General features: G+C 41.5%; 1 protein-coding gene across 1 annotated transcript; it reads left to right on the top strand.

Annotated features, from left to right (window-relative positions):
- Window positions 1-4,641: 4,641 nt before the first annotated feature.
- On the top strand, window positions 4,642-7,380 carry LOC107305386. The gene is made up of 5 exons (XM_015842879.2): window positions 4,642-4,669; window positions 5,108-5,268; window positions 6,224-6,563; window positions 6,650-6,838; window positions 6,970-7,380. Exons 1-5 carry the CDS (start codon window positions 4,642-4,644, stop codon window positions 7,131-7,133), a joined length of 882 nt encoding a protein of 293 aa, XP_015698365.2. The 3' UTR covers window positions 7,134-7,380.
- The last annotated feature ends 5,426 nt before the right edge of the window (window positions 7,381-12,806 follow it).

The raw sequence follows: 12,806 nt of genomic DNA, 5'->3' as shown, positions 1-12,806 counted from the left end.
TGAAAATACAAATTTCATAGCTCGGCTGGAAACCGCTATACGAATTTTTTGAGCCTAATTAAGTCGTCATTAGCACATGTTGGTTACTGTAGCACTTATGACTAATCATGGGCTAATTAGGCTCAAAAGATTCGTCTCAAGATTTCTCCCATAATTGTGCAATTAGTTTTCGTTTCATCTATATTTAATGCCTCCATTTAAATGTCTAAAAATTTAATTATGATGTTTTTAGAAAACTTTTTAGGAACTAAACAAGGTCTTATATTATGATTCTGCACCACTTGTTTTGTGCCCTGACCAGCTATAGGACTGAAGAGTCAGGTCCGTTTAGTTTGTAAAAAGTTTTTGCAAAATATCAAATCAATTTTTTGACATCTATTTGAAGTATTAAACGTACTCTAATTACAAAACAAATTTCAGATTCCGCCTAGAAACTACGAGAATTTGTACTAAATTTGAACAAGACGAATGGTCAAACGTTACGACAAAAAATAATCAAACATCTTATATTATAAAATGGAGGTAGTAGATTGGTGCTAGCATCAGTGTCAACAGAACATATCTAGGCCAACTAGATCCCCCGTGAGACGAATAATTAGCCTATATGATGCTACAGTAAGCATGCTTTAATTATGGATTAATTAGGCTTAAAAAATTCATCTCGCGGATTATCACTCATTTATAAAATTAGTTTTTTTATTAGTCTATATTTAATACTTCAAATTAGTGTCCAAACATCCGATGTGACATAGGGCTAAAAAGTTTAGCCCCATCTAAACATCCGATGCTGACCATTGTAGTTTAATGTGGGGCCCCGGACCCAGTTACCCATTGGTCAAAATTGAGACCCGTCCCCGTACCCGCATGGGCGGGTACTCGCCGGGGACCCGGCCCCGTGGGTGAAATTGCCATCCCTACTAGGACCCTAGCCGATGAACTAGACGATCGACTTTACAGGAATTTCATGATGATAAGTGTAAATATGCTTAATCGGCCGAATCAGAAGCATGATAAACGCCAAACAGACTAACCAACCAATTATCTTAAAAGATTGGACTCAACCGAGACAGTTTTAAGATTAATCAGCCGATCGGACTGATTTAGCACTTATTGCACGTAAAATCGATAGCCGATAGGAGACTAACTGTGGATTTTAATATAAACTGGAACGCTAAATCAATTACTAGCACCAAATAATAATAATCAACCGCATACATGCTCATACCAGACCTAGAAGATCGGACCCAACCGAGACAGTACAGATCTAGGCATAATCACGCATGAAATCGACTAAGCATTGTGGCATACGAGCAACAGGATAGCAAACCAATGTAATCTATCAACTTATTCATTAATCCCAGCCGATCGGACAAACTTCTATAAGCAGATCACACTAAATACACATAGATCGGATCTAACCAAGACAGTATGTGATCTAGTACGATATAATCATAGAAATATGAAGATCGATAGATCTAACAAATAAATCGACACATTATTTAGGATAATGCTGGCTAGAATTCCAGCGATAAACCCTCACGAGGATTCGATCTAATCTGATAACATGAACCCGGCAACCAGATTGATCGGACTAAACCGAAACAGAATCGAGTTGACTATAATCAAGCTCGCAGATCAAACAGAAGAACTCGCGAGGATTTGATCGAGAACTACTACTACTTCAAGCTAAAACAGAATAAAGCAAAAATAGAACTCAGCCGCCGATCAACCAGACAGGAGATCGGACTTAACCGAGACAGTCCTGTTCTAGTTGATCGACGGGTTTTGATAAACATGAACTTACATTGCGAAGCTGACAAACCCCGTGCCGAAAGCCCAAGCAAGTCAAAGGTTTTGGCGATGCGCCGAAGATATGTGTATTGATCTGAAGATGATTTACAATGACCCTGGACATACATATTTATACCCTCGGGTGCTAACTAACCTAACCGGATAAGAATCCGTATTAACAACTAACTTGTTGTACCCGGACTTTAATTAAATGTAAAAATACTAAACAAACTCTAAGATGAAGCTAAACTAACCTACATGGACTCACAACTAATACCGAATCTACCTCTGAACCTTGGGCCCAATTGGACACCACTTCCTGTTCGATTCAGACTCTATTGGCTGCATCCGTACCGCTTTCAATCCCTTACCTTCAACCGATTCATCCTTTCTTGTCCGATTCGGTCTTTTACTGTGTTTCAATCCATAATGGCAATTTATCAAAATTTGACGTTAACACCCTTAGAATAAAGTATTCTATGCCCCCTCCTCACAAGGCTCAAATCCACCTCCACCCCCTTCTTAGGGCCCAATACCTCTCTCCTAGCATGTTTTAAACCTCTCCCCCATCAGTCAAACCCGTCTTTTGACCTCCTCCCCACCCCACCTTTGTCCAATCGCGTCTATTTGAAAAGTGGGGGTGATTTTTGGGCTTTGGAAAGAAGGGTGGGAGGTGGGATGAGCCTTGGGAGACCTTGGAAGACCTTGGAAGTGAGGGGATATAAAGTAGCATATACTAAGGAGTGTACGTATTAGTCTTGCTATATATATAGTCTAGCTACGGTGAGTCGCGACTCACGGACTGCTCCGTGAGTCGGGGTCTAAAAACATATTAAATCACCTCTATAGATTCTTTGTATCAAAATCTTGTAGCACACAAAAATTTTCCATTTTTGAAGATTTTTAAGTATTTATTTGAGATTTTTTAAAATGATACATAATACATTGATTATTTTATTAATATTGTATATGTCACTTTTAAAAATTCAAACAAATACTTAAAAATCTTAAAAAAGGAAAATTTTTGTGTGCTACAAGATTTTGATATAAAGAATGTATTAAGCCATATAAATCAAAATTTAGAGGTGATTTAATATGTTTTTGACCTCGACTCACAGAGCAGCCCATAAGTCGTGACTCATTTTAGCAAAACTCTATATATATATACCTATTTTTTTTATTATAACAGTGGGCACTGTTCCCGTCGTCCGTGTTGCAAAGCAAATCGCGTGTAAATCATATGATATCAGTTGCGCTCAATCACAATTCAAATCCGCTGCCGTGGTGCGGTGGAATAACCAAATATTATATCAAAACTAAAAATAAACTAGAATTAAGCGATATATCGTGACAAATATATAAGTATTGACTGCAGATGTCACATAGTGACGTCAGTCGAGAGAAGGATGACGTAGCAGGGACGTGAGGCGGACGGGAAGAGAGAGGGGCAACCACCTCGTGTTGGTCTATGCTCGGGCGAGCGCTCGCCCCACGCCTATACACACTTTAGGCCTATAAATTTTATAGGCATAAAAAGCTTTATAACCATAAATTTTAGGTATATGAACTTAATATCTTTATGCATACAAACTCTTCAATATTAAAAATCTAATAAATACAAATATTATATAATACACAAAAAATTATAGATATAAACTTAATACATATACATTTTTATATGAATAAATTTATACATATAAACTTTATACACATAAAATATAAATATAAACTACAAAGTATAAAAAATCCATGTTTTGGGCTGATTTGGACCTGTACGCGCAGGACCTGTCCGCGCGAGTGCTCGCTAAGTAGCCTTTTTGAACCACCTCGGCAGCCACACGCGCGGCGCGTGGGCCGCATCCCGGCCGTCCGTCCTCCCGGTCCATCGAACCGACGCCCCAGATCACGCGCTCCTCGGGTTTCCCTTCTCCCAAAGGAAATTTCCTTCCTCGCGTCATTTCCTCCTCGGCTCGCCTCGCCTCTCCCCCGTCGCCGTCGCCGTCGCCGGAGAAGGATCGTCTCGCCGTCGCCGGAGAAGGATCGTCTCGCCTCGCCGGAGAGACCCCTCTCTTCGTCCCGCGCATCCGCTCTTCTGGATTGTCCCCAGTGAGTCCACATGCCCGCGCTCACCCCGCTTCTCCCTCGCCGACGCTCTTCTCTACTGTTCTGCATGGTTTGCGCAATCAGCCGGAGGGAGGGAGGGAGGCTTTCCTCTTCCTGTTGCGGGCGCGTGCTTGTTTATTTCCCCCCGCTTCTTGATTCCGGCCGCTGAAGTTCGTGCGCGGGGGTCGTCGCCGCCGGGTAGAATCCGGTGGCGGGTTCCGTGCGGTTCGTGCGTGATGCTCTCGCGGAGGTAGTTGGTTGTGTGGCTACTGAGGCGTGAGGGAGGCATGGAGGTCAAAGATACCACTCCATAATTGGATAATCTTTTCTTGATAAATATGTATCTGGTCTTCGTTTTGACAATTTTCACACCAATTAGAGAATCTTGGCCTGCTACTTTTAATTCAGTCTGTAGATTTTCTCGCCTTATATATTTTCGTTTTTCTCTTGTTGAGGTGTTATGTATCAGACCTAGATTTACATGTGTATTAGTCCCCTATCTTTCTTGAAAACTACTCCTCTTTGTTGTAAATACTAACTTTGTTGTAGTTTGAATGGAAGTTTTTGTGCTGAGTATCTGCGATGTTTTGGTCTTGTTGTGCTTAGGCGATCACGGAAAGCTTCAATTTTGTTGATTTGCAGGAAGTGTGGTGTGCTTGAAGCACATCGGAAGCTGGGTAGTTGGCATCTGTTTCCTCTGACTAACTACAATCCTGATTCTGCTTCACTCTGCAAAAAGAACAAGCCATGACTTCTCTAGTCCATGATGTTTCAGGTATGCCTGTTCCATCTAATGTTTCCCTATATATTACTACTGATGTTTAAATGGTGGGGTAGTTTTCTGTTATGAATATAATCATAATAATGATAGATGCACTGTAAACTCCATTGTCTGTATTGTGCACGCATTACGGTTATGGATTAGCCCAAGAAAACAGTGACATTTGTGCCATGAATTAGTATTAGGAAATACCAGGTATAGAAGGTAATTTTTGTACCCACGCTGGGATGCACCTGCCATTAGTATTGACAAACATCAGCCGCAGCCTGTCATGCCACAACTTTATAGCTGGTCAGATTATGGAAATATTAGGTGTTCATCCAGTAAGCGTTGACATACACTCTGCAGTATGTTGATCAATCAGACATGTAAAAGGGAATTGCTGAAATATTGATGTAACATCACTTGGTACATGTTTGCTTTCCCTTGCAGACAACTATGGAGCTGATGAGTGGCAAAAACAGCAGAGGCAAGGTGAACCAGAGGACCAGCAAGAAACCTCGGCTACTAGTACAGGTAGCCAGACAATGATAGCAACACCTCCAACAGATTATGAGACACCCTATGCTAATCTGGATATGGCCCATGCAATGGTACATTACATGTAACTTTCCCCTTCTTTAGTTATGGACAAGTTACACCATACCGTTTTTATTCCTCTATGCCACCTTTCCTTACATATATGTTATGTCAACAAATGTCTACCTACCCGTCACATGAGTCTTCACTCTCCACACCTAACAAAATTTTCTTCATTAGTAACCTTTTACAAAACCATATAACATGGAATATTAATATGTTGTCATTTTCCTGATGCTCTATTATAGTTCGAGTTGGTCAGAACCACAAGTGAACAACTACTTGCTTCAAGTAGTCGATTAAATTATCCAATGTATTTCTTCTTCTTTGTCCCTTCTGTTTTTCTCTACTGCCTTCTTTTCCATTCCACTTGTGTCTCTGGTGGTAATCGCGGCGATCTTTTTATTCTAATACAATTCAGGGTGGGGAAACTCTCCACCCCCCCCCCCCCAGTGACCATTAAAAAAGAAAAAAATTCCAATATACACATCCCACACTTCCATACTAAGATCAATCTACTCTACTGTAAATCTTATGGTGAATATCCATTCAAATCTTGTATCATGTCTATGTTTCTGCACACACTAAGTTTTCAATGTCTGTGTGGATATTGCTTATTGCAAAAGATGTAAGGATCTGGGAATTGGATACCACACAATGAGAACTGTGTCAAATATGGAATGTGGACTGATTTTTCTCTCAATTTTCGCGTGAAATTTGTTAGTTCAAGTTGTCTTTTGCACTAAAACTCTTGTTACTTTGATCACTGCATTGGTTCTAATCTCAATAGATAAGGTTGGCACTATCTGTTAGAAGTTAACTGAGAATTTCCATGAAATTATACCATGTTTGGGTGTTCTTACAAGTTTTAAGAGTTTCTCACTGTCAGGAATGTGCTCTTTCAGCTGTCAGTTCTTGGCACCTATATTCTGCATCTTCTAATGGTTTTCATTCGTCTGCATTCTGCAGCCTAATCCCCTTGAGTCACGTCATCAACCTATGCACAACGACGATCTCCTCCTCCGTCCCCCGTCAGAGGGCCGCACGTCGGGAGGGTTTCTTTCAGGTACTCCGCCATACCTGCGACCTCAGATCCCCCGCACCGGCGACCTGGGGTCTCTCCTCTCCTCAGCTAGCCCTCCGTGCTCCGGCAATCTACGCCTCTCCGGCTTGAGGGAGATCTTCACCCAGACCTCGCCCGCCGCACGGTCCAGCACGGTCCAGCCCCTAGCCATTGCTCGGCGCCACATTTTGGTTCTTGGAGTTGTTGCTGCAGGGGTCGTTATTCTCTGCCTTCCTGCGCTTTCTAGTATGTTTATACTAATTTGTGAATTTTCGGTTAGCTGTGGTCTGAATTCGATCTCAATATGCATCTCCATTGATCTTTCTTTGCAGGGGCATATACTTTCTTCTCCAGTGTCGACGCGGCTGCTCTCAAATTGGAGCAGCTGCATGATTTTGATGGCTTGGTCTCGCGGTACAATGAAGAGATTGCCGGCGGCAGCGGATTATGGATGACTAGATGTGTCATCGGCGGCGGCATTTTGGCCGGGCTATCTGCTATCGTTGCGAGTTATGTTGGAGGTACGTTAGATGAACATATTTATCATGCATTAATTTCTGAAATAGATGTAGTGTTTGCCCTCCTCTCAATCTTCCTTCCCAATGCTACCCTGTGACTGACCTGTTCATCTATCGCATTCTGCGTTTGTCAGATCGCCAGGAGCCACCGATGACCGTACGACCGCCGCCGCTGTTCGTACAACCGCCGCCGCCGTCGCCGCCTGAGATCACCCATCCAGGGGTTTATTTCCTCGTCCTCCTCATGGGCTTCGCCATCATCTGTATATTCTCTATATCAGCACTACGACATCTGTAGATGTAGGTCCTAGTTCAAGCCCTCCCTCCCTAGGTCCTTCACTGGTCCTCAAAAGTGTTTTGTTGTGATTGCCCTACGACATCTGGCTTTTTGGCCGGGTTATCTGCTATCTTTGTGAGTTTTGTTGGATGTACGTGTTAGTGATATGATCTGGAGACAATCATAAAGATAATGGTTGTATCACATATACTGTGTTGACATATTTATCATACATTATTTTCTGAATTAAATAGATGTAGTGATTGCCCATCCAGGGGTTTATTTCCTCGTCCTCCTCATGGGCTTCGCCATCATCGGTATATTCTCTATATCAGCACTACGACATCTGTAGGTACTGGTCCTCAAAAGCGAAAGCTTCTTCTCACCGCATTGTTCTCTGAACTCTCTTTCTTCTTCTTCTTCTTGTTGCTGCTACCGTGTAACTGTTGTTACTTCTTGTGCTGGGCTCCTGCGCCATGATCAAATCTTGGTATAGCGGCTGATCGAGCTGATGAGATGGCCATCATGTAGCTAGTAACTAGGGAGTACTCTTGCTTGAGTTGATTGAAGTGGAGTGACAGTGATCACTTGTGTCAGAATGACTTTACTTACTCACGGCGTAATATTTTTGTTTTTGTTTATTTTTATAAGATAAATTTTTAATTTTTGATCTTAAATTTAAAGCTAATTTTAAGGTTTTTCTTCGTAGTTTATTGTTTAGCCTTTGCTTTTAGATTATTAATAACATGTATATAAAAGTTTGAGTAAAATATATGGCTGGTCCTTAAACGTGTGGTGTGGTACCACTTAGGTTCATAAACTTAAAAAATACACATTTAGATCCATGAACTTGTTTTAATGTACCATCCAGGCCTATAAACTTGTTTTAATATACCATCCAGGTCCATGAACTCGTTTTAATGTACTATACATGTCCATGATTTTAGACATTAAAACGAGTTCATGAATCTAAACGTGTATTTTCTAAGTTTATAGACCTAAGTGGTATCGCGTCATAAGTTTAAGGACCGGCCATGTACTTTACTCTAAAAGTTTTATTCACACATTATTTTTGGTATGTAAAATATATTGTTTTCTTTTTTTACTCAAAAAGCAAAACGATGACCACATCACTTTTTTTGGCTCTTTTTTTTTTGGAAGTGTGCTATATGTACTTCATCGTTAAGCACTATATATCTGTGCATTGCAAAGCAGACTTGCAATGATCCAACATGGTCTATAGGAATAGGAGTAAGGCTGAAAGGGAATGTTTTGGATCCAACTACAACAGGCATCTGATTGTTTGCAAAAAATGAGGCGGTATTTTATCACATAGTTATTTCATTGCTCACTCAAAAATATTTCAACTATTAAAATAATGAAACACATTTAAGTCACAATTTGAGGCCTTTTTGCTTGACAGTATCAAACGTTAGTTTTTGAAAGATAAAACATCGATCTTCAATGTTTCGCCGCTAATAGAAAAATGTTTCACCACTGTATCAAAAAATTGTTTCAATATATTAAAATATTGAAACACAATTAGATTATAAATTGAACCATTTAGCTTTCGCATATGAAGAATCCATCCTCAAGACCTCGACCAATGAAACATCAGTATATTTGGAAGAAATCAAAGATAAGAGTATGAAATAATGCCAAAAAAAACCTAGTGAAACGTCATAAAATACTAATTGAACCATTCAATTAACAATATATGCAACTCCGAAAAGATTCATTGCAAAAAAAAGTAAAAGAATGTATTTTTAAAGGAATATAACCATATGAAATCTTGTTGTAATGACTTCATTATAAATCGTAGATCAGTATATGATAGAATAAAAATATGTACTTTTAAAACATCCACCACTAATTCTCAGAATTGATTGTCTTTCATATCGATTGCCACAAATAAGTCCATGAACCCCAGGTGTCTTTTCAAACAGTGACATCGTGTCCGAGCCCAAACTACGAATTCGAATGGCCATGAAATTCGGATGGACGGCAGCTCTTGGTTCTGGAACGCGAATTTGCCTGAAGAAAAATTAGCAGCTCCCCCGCGCTCTTCCGCCATGAACGCCTTCCCCACATGTCACCACCTTACGCTGCAGGAGGTAAGAAACGGCTCACGTCGGAGGAGCTCAGACGTATGGACGACCCGGCGAGGCTGATGACCGGAACAAAAATAGATCCCTGTTCCAGGGAAGGCTAGGATACACCACAACAATACTGAGGCACATCTTTATTATATAGTACGTCCGTTTCATAACATAAGATGTTTGATTTTTTTTTAATAATTAACCATTCGTTTTATTTAAAAATTTAGAACAAATATAAAAAAATAGTAAGTCATGCTTAAAGTTTTTTTTATAATAAAGTAAGTCACAAGCAAAATAAATAATATTTCTATAATTTTTTAAATAAGACAAATTGTTAAACATTACAAGCTTACCTTACGTAGAGAGTATCAAACATGGTTACAAATGCATGCTCCGGGGGACTTGATAAACCAAAGAAAAACTGTAGCAAACTAGCGGGCCTACGACTCCATCTTCACAGGCCCTCAATAACATTATTCAGTTCCTCCAACAACATAGCAAAGATCCCAAATCCCATATAGGGGCAGGGCAGCGACATATGAAACCATCACGAGACAAAAGGCAGGGAACTGACGTTATGGATTTGAGTCCGCGTGTAGCCGTTCTCATATACAGGACGAGACACCTGCTGGCAGCCAGTGATTTCCCTCCATCAACAGTTCGTTCATCTCACTCAGCTTCCAGTTCACAGTTTTCAGACTGGCCTGCAACTCTGGAATCAGACCGTGATCGGCGTCGTCTCTACGTTGTTGAGGAACTACATATTATGCATGCAGAAACTTCTTCTTCTTTTTTTTTTTTGAGGCAAGAAACTTCTTATGACTGGGGAAGATCCAGGAAAATGTCAGGTGGGATGAACTGGCACACGGAATATTAGTGTGCATCTCCTGGTTTACAGTTTTACACTGTATGGCTTGAAGCACTGTGCTTATTATTAGATGGTATAGTGTAAGTATACTGTATTTGTACCCCAAGCCATATTAGCTACATATATGAAAGGTCACCCCACCTAGTGCGTGTGTGGTGTTTTCCCTGTCCACTAACACTCATGAATAATTCATGTTCCTCGAAAGGCGTCTATCGTTGGTGATTAATGGTTCTGTTCACTAGGATGGTTTTCAATTAAGTGCAGCTCCCTAAGAATAAATCGCGGGACTGTCTACTTGTGTGCTTCCTGTTTCACAATTAAGACTTTTTAGTATTATCTAGATTCATATGGATACTAAAAAATCTAGACATATATATTCACAAGTAAGCAAGCATGCATGATCACAGGGGAAAATGTTGGCAAATATTTCAGAGGCTATTATGTAAGTCATAATGCTATAATCAAATCCAGGAAAAAATGACACTGCAAATTAACTAGTACCTGACAAAATTGACACAACAAATCTACATTATTTTTGGAGATACACTATGATGTATCTAATTTGATTAAACAGTTGTTTTGCACCATACCTGAGAACTGTTTATTTCCTTTTATAGGATTTGCAAATTAACTTGTCATCACTCCCACCCCAGCCACTGCAACAAGCTGCCTTGCACGATGATCCTGCTCATGTAAAATTTTAGTTTTTAGCTTATTTTAACTGCAAATGATTAGATTTCTACTAAACAAGATGAATATATTAATCCTAACTTCCAAATCTTGACAGGAGCAAAATATAGGAAAAGCAAATTTCCCAAAAATGCTTGTTGTGAAAACAATTTAGATTACCAGAATTAAAAATTGCATTCTGGAAACTACCAGATAGCAGGGTTAAGCAAACTGCCGGGGTAGTAATGGAAACCGAGCGTTAACACCACCAATTCAAATAAATTTTAAAAATACTTTGAATTTTTTATACATTTTGCGCGGTTTTTCATGGTTTGCCACAGCTAACCAGCCCTTACTGCATCCCAGAAGGCAAACCCTGCCATAGAGCGAGGTATTAAAAAATGTACTGTAAATACAGCCAATTGCACTACTGTTCATTGGAAATTACACTATAAATATATATAAAAAAATCAATATGCACTTTTTGAGTTTATTATTACCTCCAAAGAGAGCCTTGACACACACACAAATAACTTGTTTGATGGATACATGTTGCATCCACCACTGTTAGCTACATCGCTGAAGTAAAATTGCACTAAATAAATGCAGTTGATTAATCTGTGTATGTGATTCTCTTTTACTTGAGTTCTTGGCAATCTGAGAATGTATTCAACATTTATGCCCAGGGTTAACAGACAATGCAGAGTACCAGTTGTACAGAGAGCACAACTTATGATTCCAAAAGATAACACTGGACAGTAATATTACAAAGTAGTACTACTTTGTAATGAAACTTGCACTAGATTGCAACAAAAATTGCACCATCTTCCACACTGCAAAAACACTATATAGAATGTGCTCTGTGGATCTTTACCTAGTTTAGAACCTACAGGTAGTTGTCATGTTACAAATCCATGGATGCAAATTTATTGATGATTGTGGACAGTTACATCATAGGGTATAAATAATTGTGTATTACAGGGTATAAATAAGTGCGTACCATGAATTTTCACTATATTGCAATAAAAACTGTGCCATCTTCCACACTGCAAAAATATCTGATTTAGTGTGCAAGTTTGAACTGAACTGAAACACACTGACTAGACACACCAAACACCATCAAAAGACTACAAAGGATACACTTTATGGATCTTTAGCTAGTTCAAAACCCTATAGATAATTGTTTACAGGACTCACCTACTAATTTGATTGCATATGGGAGTAATATTATACATAAATTGACTATGTGTTGGTGAAGCCCATATAGAGGCCCATGGAGGCCCATACCCCTGTGTATTTACCCCACCCTTCAAGGGTTTGGGATGACTAATCTAATCACAATTTCTAACATGATATCGAGCTAGGGTTTCCTCTCTCCCTCGCCCTCCTCCTCTGGCCGCCGCCGCCGGCCACCATGGCTAGCCGCCGGCCGCCGCCTCCCCACTCCCCCCTCTCCTTCCCTCCCCTTCCCCCCTCCTCCTACGCCGCCGCCCTGGCCGTCGCGCCACCGTCAGCCTGCTCCGCGGCCGCCGCCATGGTTGCTGCTCCCGCCGCCGCCGCCGCGGGCGCCGCCGTGGACGCGGGCGTGGGTGCCTCGGCCGTCGCCGCCGCGGGCGCGGGCGACATCTTGGCCGCCGCGACCCACCCTCCTCTGCCCCCGGCCGTCCCCGTCGCCGCGCCCATGCCTTTCCCCTACACTGGCTTGGACATGCCGCTGGGCTTCCTCCCTTCTCTGCTAACGTCGGATGGTCCGGCCAGACCTCTCTGTCCGGCTGCGACGCTCGACTGGACGGTCCGCCGGACGGTCCTCCCTTGACAGGACCGCCACGACGGACGCCGCCCTGGCCGCTGCCGTCCTTGCGGTGAAGACTGAGGCGCTGGCGGCTCGGGAGCGGGTCCACGCCACCGCTCTCACCTGGGAGCGGGATCGGACTGCGGTGGAAGCCCTCGTTCGTCAGGTCGCTGAGGCGAAGCAGTACCTGCTCCTCTCCGCTGGTCCACTGCCTGTCGTCCCCTACACCGACACCGCTACCTCTCCGTCCGCCTCTCCGTCCGATG

This window comes from Oryza brachyantha, chromosome 12 (assembly GCF_000231095.2).
Source record: "Oryza brachyantha chromosome 12, ObraRS2, whole genome shotgun sequence".
Lineage (NCBI taxonomy): Eukaryota > Viridiplantae > Streptophyta > Magnoliopsida > Poales > Poaceae > Oryza > Oryza brachyantha.
This window is presented reverse-complemented; position numbering and strand designations above follow the sequence as displayed.

What these genes read in the sequence shown, in the direction of transcription:
- LOC107305386 (XM_015842879.2), top strand. Translation starts at nt 4,642, where the DNA reads ATGACTTCTCTAGTCCATGATGTTTCAG. An exon ending in TGGATATGGCCCATGCAATG is followed by an intron (nt 5,269 to 6,223) that starts GTACATTACATG and finishes TGCATTCTGCAG; the next exon opens with CCTAATCCCCTTGAGTCACG. An exon ending in CTGCCTTCCTGCGCTTTCTA is followed by an intron (nt 6,564 to 6,649) that starts GTATGTTTATAC and finishes CTTTCTTTGCAG; the next exon opens with GGGCATATACTTTCTTCTCC.